The sequence below is a fragment of the Phlebotomus papatasi genome, chromosome 1 (genome assembly GCF_024763615.1).
Source record: "Phlebotomus papatasi isolate M1 chromosome 1, Ppap_2.1, whole genome shotgun sequence".
Taxonomy (NCBI): Eukaryota; Metazoa; Arthropoda; class Insecta; order Diptera; family Psychodidae; genus Phlebotomus; species Phlebotomus papatasi.
The window spans coordinates 55,374,458-55,392,303 of NC_077222.1; the positions used below are offsets into that span (position 1 = coordinate 55,374,458).

General features: G+C 29.7%; 2 protein-coding genes across 13 annotated transcripts in view; one reads left to right on the forward strand and one right to left on the reverse strand.

The window, feature by feature from the left end:
• LOC129807428 (octopamine receptor beta-3R-like) overlaps positions 1 to 5,659 on the forward strand; it is a 43,194-nt gene extending 37,535 nt beyond the window's left edge. For 5 of the 6 annotated variants that reach the window (XM_055856702.1, XM_055856709.1, XM_055856693.1 and 2 more), the window contains 3 exons: positions 1,161 to 1,364; positions 2,256 to 2,364; positions 4,408 to 5,659. In XM_055856702.1, the coding sequence (XP_055712677.1) occupies positions 1,161 to 1,364; positions 2,256 to 2,364; positions 4,408 to 4,618 (524 nt within the window). In that variant the 3' untranslated portion in view covers positions 4,619 to 5,659. The remainder of the gene's footprint in view (positions 1 to 1,160; positions 1,365 to 2,255; positions 2,365 to 4,407) is intronic. The other variant, XM_055856729.1, reaches the window with a different exon arrangement.
• A 2,522-nt stretch (positions 5,660 to 8,181) lies between these two features.
• The window catches only part of LOC129807452 (octopamine receptor beta-2R), an 81,917-nt gene continuing 72,252 nt past the window's right edge, over positions 8,182 to 17,846 (reverse strand). For all 7 annotated transcript variants that reach the window (XM_055856789.1, XM_055856766.1, XM_055856742.1 and 4 more), the window contains 2 exons: positions 14,786 to 14,963; positions 8,182 to 14,137 (listed from right to left, as the gene is read on the reverse strand). In XM_055856789.1, coding sequence (XP_055712764.1) covers positions 13,810 to 14,137; positions 14,786 to 14,963 — 506 coding nt within the window. In that variant the 3' untranslated portion in view covers positions 8,182 to 13,809. The remainder of the gene's footprint in view (positions 14,138 to 14,785; positions 14,964 to 17,846) is intronic.

A 17,846-nucleotide genomic window follows, 5' to 3' on the forward strand; every position in this document is an offset into this window, starting at 1 on the left:
TAAGACCGTCTTCAGACTAGAGGTTTAGCCCAGTTCCCGAGGATCTCAAAACCTTAAATAGCAACCGATTTTATTGATTTTTCAAAATCCAATAGGTAATTTGGCCTTCGTAATCCAATTCTAAGTCAAAATTTTCCAAAAAATCTTGACTGATAAGATATTAGAGAAGATAAGCCACATGGCTAAGCATTAGGTCTGAAGCCCGTATAAGCCGTAGGTCTGAAGCCTGAGGTCTGAAACAACTGGGATTTTAATCCAGTACTTCTTCTATACTTCTTTTGCTTCATATTAGTTTTTTCTTTAGATACCATTTTTATTTTTCCATCAAGTTAAAGTCAATTCAGCTCAAACGAAAACGAAATCTTTACATTTAGGATGTTTTAAAAGAATAGCCATAATCTCATGAAAATTAAGTAAATAATTTTACAACGTTTCATTAAACTTCGTTAATTTTCTTGCGCAGTACACATAACATATTTTACCAAAATTGCTGTTGGAGCTCCTAAGAATTTATTGCACTTCAAAATAATAGTAATTAAGAAGAAAATTTTCCTTATAAAGTTTAGTTAACTCACACAAGCATCTCTCTTCCTCAACCAACGTGATCATAATGAATGAGTAAAACAATACCATGTATTGAATTTCAAGAAATTTATCCCACTAGTTGTAAGAAGCAGTGCAATTTCGCAATTTCCAGAGATAATCCAATTGGAATTCAAATCCATTTTCACTGTGAGTCTCAGGTTTCACTAATAGATTACCCAGATGATTGTGAGTAGCTGCCTGGGTATGTTGAAAAATCCCTTTCCGGACGCAAGAGATATTTCCTCGTCGATGTTGGGCCCATGAGTTGAGCCGTTTTTGGGGGTAAGGAAGACAGAGCTTCAAAGTTGACGTAGAAATACATGGAGCCCATTTATAACTCTTCAAAAGCTATTTGTAGGGGAGGCGGTAGTTGCTTTCTACATTCAATTATGGGATTATGCTTCCGTGTAATGTGTTTTTGTGTGTGTGTGCGTTTGAGAAGGGGGTGAGAAGAGTAATTTTCACGACATTATATACATGTCCCTCACCTAAATGTCTATTGCCCAGACCATTTGTCTCAAAGAAGAATCGCTTGTACATAAAATAAAGTATGTGTATATCTTGCAATAAATTAGGTCCACAGCACAATACTTATTCCACTCCTTCTGCCACAACTAGCCAGATTAGACGGGGCGGAATTTGTGTCGTAATCGATGATGAATCCGGTTGTTGGGAAGAACAGGATTCTTCGGCCATAAAGCGTAAAAGAAAATTATGGTTTTTTTCCGGACGCGATAACTTATCAAGTCAGGGTGATAGTTTTCAAACGACACCTAAAGGTTAGTTCAATTGCTTTCATTTAAGTTCATTATCATTAATCAGTAATTAATTAACATGGCATATTGCTATATATGTTTATTTTTACTTTAGATAGCAATTTACTATTTTTTGCCTTTCTATTTCTTCTGCTCCCTCTATAGTGACTTCATCTTTCTTAAATAATCTTTTATTAAAAGAGAGACTTCTCTTATTGCAACGCAATTGGAAATTTTATAGAGAACTCTAAAATAAAATGTTAGCTAATGCTTGAAACGTTTCTGCTATTGAACCATAACCAGATAAATACATACTTCAGTTTCGAGCTTGCCGCTTGTAAGCAATATAACCATTATATGATAAGTATAAATGCATCAAATAATATAAATTTATATTGCTCCTATTGGATTACACATCATCGTCATTTTTTCCATCCTAACCATGACTTTGTCAAATAAATTGAGACGACATAGCCAATAATTGTTAATTTCGGATCAGATCCAAAATTACATTACCAGTAGTACCACATTTAGTAGAAACATTAACATTATTATGGACGCAGACAACAAAACATCATCATAAAATGAATTTATTAATCACATACATACCAATTTAATAGATCTATAATACAATATTTTCCAAAAGCATATTCCCAGCTAAGCCAATGTTCATGGAGGGAAGAAGGTTTACCGTAAAGGATGCTTGGAAAGCCTAGATTCAATATTGAAACTGAATCTATAATTAATGATGTTTGAAAGGGTTATTTGATTGCATGGCTTGAAGAATTTAGAATTCTTATCCTTTTTGTATATATACAAGTTTTCTTGCTACCAGCAATTCTAGAGAAAATATTGTGTTTTGATTGGTTGGATGGAAAAATTAACGAAAATTTTTATATAATAAATCCCCTCCAGGTGGATCCGTTCGGCAAACAAAGGGTTGGCGTGCTGAGCACAAGGCTGCAAGAACTCTAGGCATCATAATGGGTGTGTTTTTGCTCTGCTGGCTACCATTCTTCCTCTGGTAATTGCTTTTCTTTATTTTTCACACGAACTTTCTTTTTTAGGCCGGAATTCTTAACACAAAACCAAAAGGTCCAACATGTCATATTTCAAAAGGCCTTAGTTCCTTTCTCTTTTAGAGCGAGATGTCTTGAATATTATATATACCAAGAAATCTAAGAGATTTGGCAGAATGACCGAATTCTCCAATTCTTCTTATTTTTAGGAAAATTTCTTGTATACCGGCTCATCAATTTTATTCTGTTTAGTCGGATTACACATAGGGGAAAGTACTTTCCCTTCGAACGTTCATACCTTCGAATAATGTGAATTTTCTTTTAGTTTTCCTAAGAGACTTACACATTTCTATTAAATATTAGTTGCGTTATCATCAATTGTTGATAATTCCGTGATAATTTAGTGTAAATCTCTTACGAAAAACAAAAGAAATTCACATTATTCGAAGGCATGAGCGTTCGAAAGGAGAGCACTTTCCCCTACTGATATTTAATTAGTATAAAATCAACAATGAAACAAGTGTTCAGAAAAAGTTTACACTTTACTCAAAAAAAAAAGAATAAGAAAGATAAGAAGCATTACTCATAAATATACAAACACTTCAATGACAACATTAAGAATAAAAAATAAAATGTTTTTTTTTGTTTAAATCAAGTTTTAAATCACTTGTCTGTTATTTTAATTGAGTATCTCTTATATTCTGGCCTAATTTTGAAAGTTACCATAGCTGCAAAACGTGAAAAATGATCGAAATATTTTTTTGTTAAAAATTTGCCATATACCTATCACGAAAACCTTAAATATCTCTTTTTTAATCTGTTTCGACGAGCCAAAACTTTAATGTTTTAATTCACTTCACTGAAGTTAAATTAATTGCTAAAATTTTTATGCTTTATGATTTTTTTAAATTCAATATTTTAATATTTTTCTACATAATTAAAAAAAAAGCAATTTTAAGGAAAATTTCTGCTGATTATTTTTCTGCAAATAAAAAATTAATTAGTTTTCACCTTCCGGTAAAATATTTGGAATTTAATATAAATTTTATTGAGGAATATGAAAATGGAAATCAATGCCATTACTATCGCGAAATATTTCTTTTTTGTAAAAAAAGTCATTTCGAGGGAGGCCTAATTTGTCTATAGAATATTGTGCCTGCATTATTATTACTATTTTGTTTAGGCAAAAATCCAATGAGAAGTAAGAAAACAAAATAGGTAATAAAATAAAAATGAGTAGTAAAATAACTAATTTTGATCAGTAGTCAGTAAATAAAAACCTAAATCTTTATAAAAATGGGCCTAAATTATATATGTAATTAACATATAAAATTGTTGCAGGTAGAATGAAAAGCCCTTTATTTTCCCATGCATTTCTAAAATTTGAACGATAATATCACTGTTTTAATTTTTTTTATTACTGCTCAATTTTGACTTTTTCCTGCTCCTTTATATAATGCTTTTTATTTATAGTACCATTGCTAAGACAGCAATGGATGCTCAATCTTTACGCTTAGTACGTACATATCTTTTTCTTCAAATATATTTTTTTTAAACATCAAAAGTATCATTGCTAAAATAAATAAATTAAAATAATTCTTAATATTTCTATTCTATTTATGTCAATTGTTAGACACTAGAAGCAATAATCCGTTTATATAATACTAGTATGATAAACATACATCAATTTCCTACATGAGATAAAAATCAAAACGATTTATAACTCAATGTCTATGGAATATTGCTATGTGTTTAGCATTAGAGCAATAAAAGCATTTAGTCAAACCCTTGCTTGGTTCGTAAACTCATAAATTATTCCGAAAAATTGGCTTGGAAATGTTGAATATTTTATAACCTTTCAAAAATCCATCAGAAATATCAGTTCTTCTATGGTGCTATCTTGCTAGATAAGAAATAAAATTAAATTGGGGTTCTTGCATGAATAAAAGTCATCAAAAGTTAAATGACACCTTCGTGGGAGCTTTTTTATGTAACTTCTTGACCATAGTAAAAAAAAATAAAACTAATTTTGTCTATTTTTGCCGCAGGTACGTTATCACATCACTATGTCGGGAGGCTTGCCCATGTCCAGATATTGTTGTGGCAGTTCTATTTTGGATTGGCTATTTCAACTCCACCCTCAATCCACTAATTTATGCATACTTCAATCGTGACTTCAGGGAAGCCTTCAAGAACACTCTCCAATGTGTATTTCCGTGCTGTATGAAGAAGAGCCCCTATAGTGCGTACTATGTTTAAGCATTTACGGATCCTCCCCTTGACACCTACCCTCCCCTTGCGGTGTCCAAGAAGTGAGGAATCAAACAAAATGACATTAGACGTTACACCATCCTCCAACCCCAAAAATCACACCAATATGTACTCTCATAAAAAGTTTCCTGTGGTAAATTATGGATAATTGAGGACGCAATACACGCAATAAATTAATAAGAATTATTTGTAATTCTTGTGAATATACATAACGTCGAAATTGATTTATATATAATGTACTAGTTGTATGTATGATACGTAGTTGATATACCGTAAGACACCACTGTTAAATGGCAATAATAATGTAATAAATTTTGAACAATTGTCCATCAGGTCAAAATAAACGTAACGTATATTAGATGTATATAATAGACAATGTGTAATAATTACGGTCATATACACATATAAAATAACTTATACGAGAATAAATATATCTAAAAATAAAAAGGATAAAAGAAGAAATCGAATTGCGAAATAAACAAAAATAAATTTGTGAACATTATTGGATAAATAGAGTGGCGTGGCGATTGTTGTAAGAGTAACGTCGTAAAAGTGATTCTGATAAGCAAATAAGAAAAAAAAAACGTCAATGTTTGATGAAAGAGTTTTGTATCAATATTGGACAATTTAATTTTCTCCAACTTCTCACACAATTTGTTAAGGTTAAATAGATATATTACAACTGAGAAAATCTGTAAAGCAATTTATAAAATTATTATATAAATTTTTTAGGTGCGCATTTTATCAATTCTTTATCTTTCATGAATTTGATATAGACATAAATTAGCTGTGATTATAATGTTTATACGATATGATTGCGTAATCGTGTTTTTAAAACGCGAATTCCACTAATTTGAGAAAGAAAAGTCATAAAATTAAAAAAATAGATACATACGTACATACATAATGGAATTCCATATTTGATAATGTTAATAAGATTTTGTTCATGTCATGAAGAATAAATCTTTGTTGAAGTTTCAATATAATTTGTAAGGAAACATAATAAATACTGGAAAAAAAGTGCTTATACTTCTTGGAATTTTATTTCATCAATCAATATTATTTTTAAAATTTAAATCCACTTTAGGCGCTGTGGAATATCTACTTGAAAGGTCCATATGCTGCATTTGAGTGAGCTTTTCTGGTTCAATGAATTCTCATGCGAAATATAAATGCACTTTCACTGGTGCATTTTCTTCGCAATCTCTTCAGCAATTCCAGGACAAAAGCCTTAATTTTCCAATGGACTAGAAGATTTCACGGTATAAAGCTTTATTATATTGAAACTCTACATTTTTCATCTAACATACCATTGAGAATTTATCTACAGAAAAGGTATATCACATAAAACTTATAGATGGATTTTCCTCTATTTGACTTCGTTTCACTCACAGACTTCACTATATATTTCGGTTATACACATTATATAAATATTACGTTGATATCTTCAGATGATACTGTTTTATGCAGTAGAGAAAATATTAGTTCTGATTTCTTCGGTTTCTGCTCTTTGCAATTAATTAAAAACTAAAGGTAAGTCGTTAACTTTGCAATGAAACTTGAAAAGCTTGGTATCTCAGTCATATAGTTAGCAAGACTAACACTTATCGGGAAATCTAATTGTTTTAAAAGACATTAGATAGAAATTTTTACTTAGACGTTAGGTTTAATAGTCATACGCGAAATTTGAGATAGGATTATATACGATTGATACTTTTCAATCATACGAAATCTTTTGTAATTTTGAAATCTTTTATAAAAAGAAAATTTAATAGATTTTAACACAGAGTCTAAATAACCTTTTTCAAACTATTTTCAAAATTTTGCTCTTTTTTGTTTACTCATTTGGGAGGAAAAATTATTTCTTGTGAAACAGGGTTACAAAGATTAACCCATTATTTAAAATTACAGGGGTAAAATTAAACAATTTTTTCTGAAAATAGGGTGTCCGTGCTTTACACGGTCCTAAGTTTCATAAAGACTAATTTTTTTCTATGTTTTTTAAATAAATTTTGCTCATCGCACCAATCTTTTAAAAACTAGGGAAAAGTATCCTGTTTTTGAAATATACTGCGGAATCACATTAATTCGGAAACATAAGAAAAAATTTGTCATTATGAAGCTTGGGACTGGGCAAAGCATGGGCACTTTCCCCTACACAAAGCATAGTTTTGGAAGTAATTTTTTAATATAGACATTAAAGTAAGATAAATTATTTACAATAAATTGAATCTTTTATGTGAAGTGATTTTTTTTCATTGAGTTCATTGAGCTGAAAATTGGAAATACTTTATCTCGATTTTTTTTGATAAAGTGATTTAGGGTAAGTGTGCCAAATTCCGGCCAGCTTGCAATTTCGGCCACCTTTTTTGTTCCTCGTATTTCCATGAACTTTTAGATTTTACATACTCTAGAGATAATACAATGCAAAAGAATAACAAAAAATGTTACTTCGACAAACGAGATGACGTGACAAAGACATTGGAAGAATTCCCGAAGGGCAAGGAACTATGAGAATGAGGTGGCCGAAATAGGGCACCAAAGCTATGTTTATATTTTTATTCATTTTAAAATGTATAAGAATGATTTTAGAGTAAATAAAGACGGCAAACTCTTTACAAGGTTCCAAGCAACACTCTTTAAGAAGAAAAACAAAAAAAAAAATCAATTTGTATTTGAAATATTCCATTTCAAACTTGAGACTTTGACGCTTGCATGCAACTATGCCGAAATTTGGCACACTTACCCTACCTGATTTTCAACAATTTTCAATTAGTTGATACTTTAAAGATTTTCTAAAAGAATTCATTATGCAGATTGTCCTGATTGTCCATTTACAATGTTCTTTTACCGAAATTGACTCACTATCTAAAAACTAATTTTACATTGAAATTTTATAAAACGAAATTAAATGGAGAATAATGGGACAGCCTAACCGGCTTATGCAGGTGAGAGTCTTAACGTGAGCTAACTCGGAATGCATGCAAATTCGATTTAGAGCTAAAGTTGGGGGAAGCCATTCAGTTATCTTGAATCAAATTCATGAAATTATAACTTTTTAACATAAAAAGTATCTTTAAGGTTTAGTATAAAACATCGTAACGACTGTTTTGGTTTTATTTTGGATAAAATGTATTTAAATATTAAGTGGATAAACGTTGTTGTATTTTTTTAAATTTATATAAAAGAATTACAACAAATAGTATTGCATTAAAATTGGTAATGAAAAATCTAACACCAACGAAATGCAACAATATGTTAATTTGAAATATAAGAAAAAATATTGTAAAAGAAAAATAAATAATATTTTCCTTATTTTGAAGTACTGCACCATTTTGGCAATTTTTGTACATTATTCGATTTAGAAGTGTTTATTGAAAGACTGATAGCTCTTATTTTACATCTTTAACTTTATATCTTTAAATATAAAAGTCTCTCCGAAAACCTCAACTGCTACGGAATTATTGAAGTTAAACCTAATGGCTAAACCTCCGATCTAAAGGGAAAAGGAACTCTCAAGAAATCAAGTTCAATAAAAACATACCGTAATATACTTTTAACTCATTTTATTTCACTTTCTTCTATATATTCTTCTAGATGAAGGATATTTGTTTAAAAAAGTAAATAATATTTACATACATACACATAGTTTAACAATTTTTTCTTCTTCTTTTTTAAATATCTGTATAGGAAAAATATTACAAAATGAAATCCTAAAATAAATAAGTTATATAATTTATTTCCTCATTAGAATATAGGCTTTTCACATGATTAACATTGTTTTTTCGGTTTCAACTTTCCCTACATCTCCATTTCATGTTACAATTAATTTATCAAAATGTTATTTATTATACAAAATTTTTTCATCATATAAAAGTGTGTCACAATGCATTTTATTTGGTTCGATGTTAATTAAATAATTGTGATAAATTGTAGGCTACATAAGAGAGATAAATCAACTGAGCAAAACCATGTTATGCAGAGAGTCATTGTATAAATTAGTTTCAGTAGATTCGTATTAAAATTGTTGTTGTTTCTTTTGGTTTTTTTTTTAATTATAAGTCAATTCATTAAATACAAACACTCTTTGAGCTTTTTCCTTATGGTAATTCTTCGATTTCTTATACTTTTCGGAGTCGTTCATTCAATTGAAAGTAAAAAAAAATAGTCATGGATTTTCATTCACACTGTTAGTTGTTCTGACCCTTTCAAATTTTAAACAATATTTACAATCAATTACTAACTCAATAGTAAAGCTTAATTTATTATCTATTTTACGAATAGTCTTGAGCGTTCGGTTTTTTTTTACAATAAAGTTAAGTTTAATATAAATTAGAAGCTTTATGACTTTTTAAATAACATTTCCGTAAATATAGGGATAAATTAGGTGAAAAACGATTTTATAACACGTTGCGAATATAAATTTTTTGTTTTGCGTGAACACCAATTAAAAATAGAGTTTCGTACAGTTTTATTATTCAAGACAGAGTGCTTCAAGTTAAACATGCGCATGTTTTTCTCTAGCCAAGAAAAATTAATTTACTAGATTAGTTTTTGTCATTAATGTTTCAATATAACAATTTTTACTTTTTTTTGATTGTTACACGCCACTTTTATTTCACTATTTCTCTATATGGTTAACTCTTTGTTTTCTCTTAGTTATGAACTACGCTTGGATTTCTTTTTATTCTTGTTAAAATTCTGTAACACCCAGTGAACCGTCTCTAGAGAATCTTTTTCATACATTTTATATGAATATTATCGATTGAAAGCTCGTGGGATGAAGGATTAAATGGATTCGTTTCTGATTCTTAAACTATTTTCTTTTCTTTCTGTTTTTGCTTTTGAGAATAGTTAGTTTTTTCTTTTATTTCTTTTTTTAAATATTATTACTCATCAGTTAATACGTATTTTTTTTGTTTATCTAATTTTAATCACTCTACACAAATGATTAATATTGGTCAAAAACTTAAATATCTCAAATTAAATATGCTTCAGTACTCTTAATTTTTATTAGCTATTTACACTTATTATCTAACACTGAATGCTTTATACAATTTTATTAATTATTTTTTTACATTCAACATTTATTACATATTGCTTTTTCATTTTATTCTGTATCTTATACAATTAGGAAGAATTATTTTTCTGTTAATTACATTTTTTTCTTGACAATGTAGGTGGAAATTCTGCTGCATCCCATGCAGATTATCTTAGCTTTAATCAGGTAATTAAGATGAGATGCAATACACAATTTTAACCTTCCTTCTCTGAATTCGTATGTCTAGTTCTGTGAATATTATTTCAATTATATTGTTTTTGTGAATGTCAATGCAAATGGTCAAAAAAGTTTTGTCTTCTTTATGCATATTGCTTCCAACTTTATTTTGAATGGTTTTAATTGAAGAACATCACCATGTGAAACAGGCCACATGGAAATATACTTGAATTTTGAATTTGAATGAAAATTGCATGGCAAAGTTTTCTATATTACGTCCAAAAAGAAAAAAAATAAAACAGTTTGTCGCAGAACTTTACATGTGATACCAAACACTGTTAGAACAAAATGTTGTAAATATTTGGTTACTAATGTAGGGGAATGTAGGCATGGTTCGCACAGAGTGAACCTTCAAACAATGCGAATTTTCTCTTCGTTTGCAAAGAGCTAACTTACCATTTCTCATCTCGTTTCATGAGTTTAATAATGATCTATCTTATGGCTAAGAAATGACGAACTAGCTTTTTGCAAATAAAGAGAAAATTTACGTTGTTTGAAGGCTCACTCTGTGCGAACCATGCCAACATTCCCCTAGTATTTTTTTTTTAGAAAAGCTCCTAAACTTTATTATCCGTGTAATATATTATTGCTATATATAATTCAACGTATACTGAAGCAATTACATTCCTTTTTGGGAGGCTGCTGGCAAAAACAAATCGCATTAATCTAACATCATCACGTCATAATTTTACATTCCATTTTACACAATGTTTTATTCAATTGCCTGAAAATCATGTTCCAGAGTCTTGATAGAAAGATCAAAGAGCCAAAAATCGAAAACAGAATTGATTATTCGTCTGTTATTACAATTTCATTTGATTGTTTTCCAGGAGATTTAACCTCAAATGTGAAGGAAGATTTAGAAAGCAATCATTGATCTTTGTCTAATAAAATTCTAGAACATATTTCAATTTAATGTTTAAGTATAAAATTTTATAAATACACAATATTGTACATAACATCTAACAATCAGGATTTAAAAAAAAATAATTTCATAAACGAAAAGAAAACATATTCACTTTAAACAACTTTGAACTATTTAAAAACTATCTCTGAAGATCTTGAATATGTCATCAGAAAAAATTTCAATTTTGAATATAGTTTAATAATTTTGTTGTTGTTTTTCCTTTCAGATAAAATATAAGAAAATTCTAGCGTATTTCAGGTGATACAGCATCTATGGTAGATGCCAATGATGAACATTTGCTCTCTACTCGCTATTCCACTATACTCTTTGAGATCTATTTCTTTTACTCTAAAAGTTTCCCTAAATTTTTCTATCAACTCTCTTCGTTACTTACGCCTACAATTACTCTTTTATTGCAACACGTTTGTGGTTTTGGATTAGAAAGTCTTAGAAGGGGAATTGAGATGGGTATAAGTGAAGGCTAATGGACAATTATTTTTGATTAAAGTCAAAAACCTCATGCAAAATCCACATTTTTTTTTGGGAGGCGAATTTCGCCCAAAGCAAATACTATACTTAATTTTAATTAGGATCATTAAATGGGCGGTTCATTTAATAGAGGTAGCAACTGGCTTTCCAAGATTTTATTTTAACAATATTGAAACAAAAAGATTATCCTTTTTTAGGGAATTGCATGCTTTATGCGGAATTCTGCTGTTTTATGTGGCATAAAAATATGTAAAAGAGAAATTTGTAAATGAAAACATTGCTGAGATAGCCGGGCTTTCTAATTTTTTTTGTCGGAAGAATTGTTGGAAGCTTTAGGAATTTGGGTTATCACCAAATAAATTTACTGTTACGCTTTAAGTGGAAGAAATATTTTGATTTAAAATCGTATTACGAAATTAAAAGGACTAAAATTCTGAATTTATGAATCTCATTATCTAACTTATACTGCATTAGGCGCTACAGTCAAATTTTTGAAATGTAATAATTGTCATACTTTTACAGAATTCTGTAACTTTCTTTCTAAAATCCTTCATATTCTAAGAGGACATTTGATAGGAGCTACTAAATGAGCTCCGCTCTCTAGTCATATTAGATCACTGGCCCTTTTAAGAGTTTACTGAATTGAAATTTTTGTATTTGCGATAATATAGTAATAATAGGAGAGCATCGCCCATGAACAAAGAGTTCATACCTTCTCAAGACTTTTGCAAGCAAAACTTAGTCAAGCTTAACAAAAAATTAAAAAGAAAATCAACTTTAAGCAATACTATACAATAAGGAGCAATTTCTAATATAGACAACTGAACCTTGTTCAAAATTTGTTAAAAGATTCTCTATTCTCAATTTGACAATGTATAATATTATAATTTAATATGGAAGAACGTACTGTTGACAAGACTTTAACAAACATAAAACAACTGTAGAGAACGTACTTTGAACAAGTTTATAATCGTAAGTGGAGCTATTTAGAACCATTGCCCAATTAAGCCTTTAAGGATGATTGAGTCACCGGTGACCCAAATATTTAATTTTTCCCACGGCCATAGTTAGGTTTCGCTCTAAAAAAACGGAAAAAATGACTTTTTCTGACCCCCAATTTTAAACCTTCTCGTCCTTAAAGGGTTAAATTCGTTCAAGACCGGATTTATGATTAACAAATAGTGATTTTTGACGAAAATTGCCTCCAATGTGTAGAGGCCATAAATTTTTCCGATGATCCTGAAAAAAAGTGACTTCGCAATTCATTTTAAAAACTGGGAAATTCTCCCTAGTTTTTAAAATATGGGTGCGATAAATTGCATTTATTGAGAAACATGGGAAAAATTTATCACTACGAAGCTTGGGATCGTATGAAGCATGGACACTTTTTCCTATATCAATTTAATTTTTTAACGCTACCCTGACTAAATGTTTCTTTTAATGGAAGAGCTAAAAATTTCAATATTTAAAAACGTCATTTTTTGTATTTAATTTAATAGAATTTAATAATTTTTCAGACTATTTTCAATAAAGGATTTTCAAAAGATATAGAACTCTGTAGGTATTTAGCAGTTGATTTAAAAAAAAAATAAACAAATTTCCACAACAATTTTGGGAACTTTTGAACTATTTTATAGGAATAGATAATTTCAGAAATTCATTGAAATGGTGACGAAGCAACGCTTATAGTTATGTTTATGCTCTTTCATTTCCCAATATTGATTTTCATTTCAAACAAAATACCTTCCGTGAACACATAAATGCAATCATTGTTACAAAACTATTAATTAAGGCGACACCATGTATACTTTTTTAAATTGATACAGAGCCATACCATAACTTTTGTGTTCATGTTTCTTTTTCGTGGGATATGTAACGCACTGTAGGTCTCTTTGTACGCGATTTTTTTTTACTTAAAATTTGAGAAAATAAAACTTAGAAAACAAAATCTTGAGTATTTTTCAATTTACTCCCTATATCAAGGTATCTAATAACAAGTTTTATGGTACAAATTAGCATTAACAAAGTACAAAAGAATATTTTTCTTCACTATTATATTTGCTATAAAATAAGTGTGTTTATTTCAATTCAACACGTTATATTGTGTACAATAATTTAATATAAATTATATTACTTCATTGTGATTCCGAAATAAACTGCACAAATTCTCTGTGTTTCAGTTATAAGACATGACTAACAGTATTATCCAACAGACAAATGGTGACTTTTCAATTTTCTCTATATAGAAAATTTCTTTTATTATCTGCCTTTCAATTTCTATTTCTACCAATCCTACTTGTAAGAAAAATCATTTTTCAGATGGGCAAAAAAATTGGTATAGGAGTTTCTCTTTTTTTTGTGCGGAAGACACGACTATGAGGGTGGTTCAATAGTTATTTTCTCTTCTTTTTTTTTCTGCAAATTCAATTTAAGTATACAATATCTTCAGTGTTGTTACAAGTTTTCGGTACTTGCTGTTGCTACACCGTCAGCAAACTTCGGTCATTATAAGCTATCCACCAATGCCTGACTAGCTCTCCTCTCAACTGCGCTGGGCCGTAAGTAACTCTCCGAATAGACACTTTTCGTACGAGTGTCATATCTTAGACTTGATCTACGCATATTTCCATCCAGTGACGACATATCGTTTCGCCACCATGTGCAAAATATGCATTCCAGGGTGTTCTTAAATGCTTCCCGGAAATCTCTATTAAAATAGGCGTAAATTAGAGGATTTAGTGTTGAATTGAAATAGCCGATCCAGAAAAGAACAGCTACTACAATATCAGGGCATGGACAGGCTTCTTCTCCGCACAAGGTCGTTACGACATACCTGCAAATTCAAATACATTACAATCTATTCCTTAAATATGAATATTGGATAAAATAAGGAGTGACTCATATTAAACAATTTCCAGGGAAATGTTTCGTGAAACGAAAGAAGTCTCAAAAATCTTCGGGAAAGTCCTGAAACAAGTTTCTTCAGAACAATGCAATTTTCAAAAAGACTTGCGGAACCCGAACTCATTTATGAATAACTTTGAATAATTACTGAAATACATCAGAGTACTTAGAAACTTACGAAAAACTTTGGAGTGTTTAGTGAAAACCGAGAAAACTGGAAATATTTCTGGTAACTAAAAACTTTCAAGAGCTTTCTTAAAAACCGGGAAATTTACAAAAGTTTCCAAAAATACTGACGATTGCCTGAATTTCGAGTACAAGATTTTTTTCTAATATTCCTTTCGTAAAAAAAATATTAAAAAATAAATGAGAATACTTAAATATATTTAAAATTTAAATATATTTAAAATTAATATTTAAAAATATTTTTAAAAAAACTGAAAAAGTTTTGAAAAAAACTCTAGAAACCCAAAATACCAAGCTCAGAAAAAATACTGGTGAGTCTTAGAAATCCAATAGCATTATCAGTGAGATATGGAAATGAGTCACCCCTTGAACGAACATGCGTAATTTTTACCATAGGAAGAACGGTAACCAGCATAAAATAAAAACTCCCATGATTATTCCTAATGTTCTTGCAGCCTTGTGTTCTCGTTTCATTTTGATTAAGTGCTTATCTTTGGTAGGTGTATGATCTAGATCCACCTCGTGCAGTGTCAGCGCCTTGGAAGAACCAGAACCACTGAGCGCTTCACCTGAAATAAATTAGATTTTATATTTTATTAGTATTCACAGCGAGGTTTATTTGGCACGTGACGTGCAATATAGAAGATTTCATAAAATTTATCAATTAGAAATGTATATAAAATGATTGCTATTTAATACCACACGTGTTTTATAGATAATATTTTTATATCACAACTGGATTAAGAAATAGTGTTCATTATACAGTTTGTCAAGTTATTCATCACGTACTTGAAAACAATGACATTATTGATAAATTGATTTGAATAAAATATAATGGAATATTAACATTTTGTAATATTCTAAAAAAATCTCCAAATAAATCACATAAATTTTAATTACTCTAATTTGAATTAATACAGTTCCAAATTTTCGAGAATTTCCAACAGGTGTTAGGAAATTCCCAAACAATACTAATATATTTATATTTAAAATAGTTTAAAATAAACGAGACTGTTTATATGCCAGATTTGTGGAAGTACTAAAAGATTGGCATTTTATTTGCTCATCAATTAAATTAAATTTAAAAAAAAAATCAATACAGTTATCTCATACAATCATCCCTACGTAAATGTAAATTGAAAATTAAATTTAGTCGATATTTTCTCTAGGCAAATAATGCAATTAAATATTTTATATTCCAAATTCCAAATACAGAATATTTTATTTATGAGAATTGTCACAGAGTAAATATTTCTAATGCTTTAAATTCATGACAAATACAATTTCTCATTATAGGATTTTATTTCGAAAGCGGAGGATGAAAAACCATAAAAGAGCCAAAAAGCATTTTATGACTAGGAGATACCATGAAGAAATATAGATAAAATTTAATTGCATTAATTGAAAAATTAAATTAATAGTGAACACATGAATATTCACAATGAAAAATAAGTATCTGTTATCATTCTACTAAAGCTTTGTGAAATGGTAATATTGTATGGCCACTGGACAATTAACTCAAATACGATTTTCAAGCATTATATTTAACAGGAAATAGGCACCAATTATAATGAAGAGCTTTGCAATATTAACCTTCGAGCGGACGTATTGGTCAGAGTCCTCAGTTTATTTTTATGGAAAAATTATAAACTTTGTTTTGTAAATTTTCAAATTTATCTCGTAAGATATGTTTTAGTCATAAAACAATGATCTAAGCGACTATTTGCCGTCTGACTTATAACTCTTTTAAGATTGAGAACAAAAGAAATGTAAATTAAATTAAATACTTACAGACTTTAATTTCAATCTACTGTCTATTACTTCATTTTAGTAAGAGTATCAAACCCTTCACAAAGTTTGGGAAGATCACGAAGTTTAGGATAGCTCCTTAAAAATATGAATCTTTAAAAAATGGCAAATGGGGTCTTCTTTGAATTGAGGTACATTTAAAGTTGTGTTTTTTATCTCATTTTTAAATGAAGCTGAAACTCTTAATAATATAATTTAATTCCACAAACCAATTGTGAATCTAAATTGTATGACGACAAGGCCCAGTTCCATTTAAAAATTGGAGAAAAAAGCTCAATTTTAAAGCTGTCCCAATTTAAAGGTGATCCACTTCCCCTTCTATCAAGACTTCTTTAACTCTTTCCGGACCGCAGCATATGCTGCAAGCCGATTTCACAATTTTTTAATCAAAAATATCTAAGCTCAGGAATTAATTGAGGTCTTACAAAAAATATCTTACATTTGAACATCCTTATAGTTTGTAATCATCCACAAGAATAGGATTTTTATCAGTTCTGAATAATTAAAAAACATTATTTTTCACAGAACATTCATATGCTGCTTTGGGTACTCAGAGTCCCAAAAAAGACGAAAGAGTTAAAAGGCAAATTTGATTGAAAATCACTTTTTATCATACATGAAATGTTCAGAAGGCTTATAACGCCCCTATTTTCCAAGATAATTTTATTTTTTTTTAATTTGAATTTATGGTTTAATTTTTGATGTTTTTTGATGTTTTTAAGGTCTTTCACACACTTTCAGAACCGCAGCATATGCTGCAAGTCAATTTCACAATTTTATGATCAAAAATATCTAAGCTCAGGAATTAATTGAGGTCCTACAAAAAAATATTTTACATTTGGATATCCTTATAGTTTGTAATCATCCAAAAGAATCGAATTTTTATCAGTTCTGAATAATTAAAAAACATTGTTTTTCACAGAATATTCATATGCTGCTTTGGGTACTCAGAGTCCCAAAAGAGACGAAAGAGTTAAACACTGATAAATTTGCTGCAGCTAAAAACCGAATTAACGGTTTAACTTAACTATAATACGAAAGTTTATGAATGCTAATCTCTAAACCATCTAAACCTAAAATTTGTTCGAGATTGAATCAATCCTTTTTTTCAAATTCTACTGAGAACTCTACAGGGAGAGCGATGTGATTTCCCTCGGATTTTTCACTCTCCTTCCCCCACAAATTTCCACCTTTTACCCCTTTAGACTACTTTTCCCAACATATCCTCGCATTTCAGATGATTCCTGAGAAATGATGCCACGTTGTTTGTTAGTCTGTTAGTTCACCGATCCGTTAATACCATGTAATACCATGTAAATCCGTATATCCATCCATGACCAGAGCTCAAACGATCAGAGATAGCGACTTGGAATCTTCGAGAGACCTCTCATAAATCGACCCAAGGAACATTATCATGTCCTTAATTTTCCCCCACCCATCCCTTTCGTTGAATTATACCGTTGAATACCGTTGAATTATACCTAATGAACACTAAAAACGGATTTTCAAGGTCAAATAGTTTATTTTTGAATCAACGCGACATAAGAATGTGGAAATGTTTATATAATTTTTTCTGAGAATTCATTTTTCTGAGAATGTTTATCTTTCAAAGTTTCGACTTATATGGATCACTCTTTGATGTT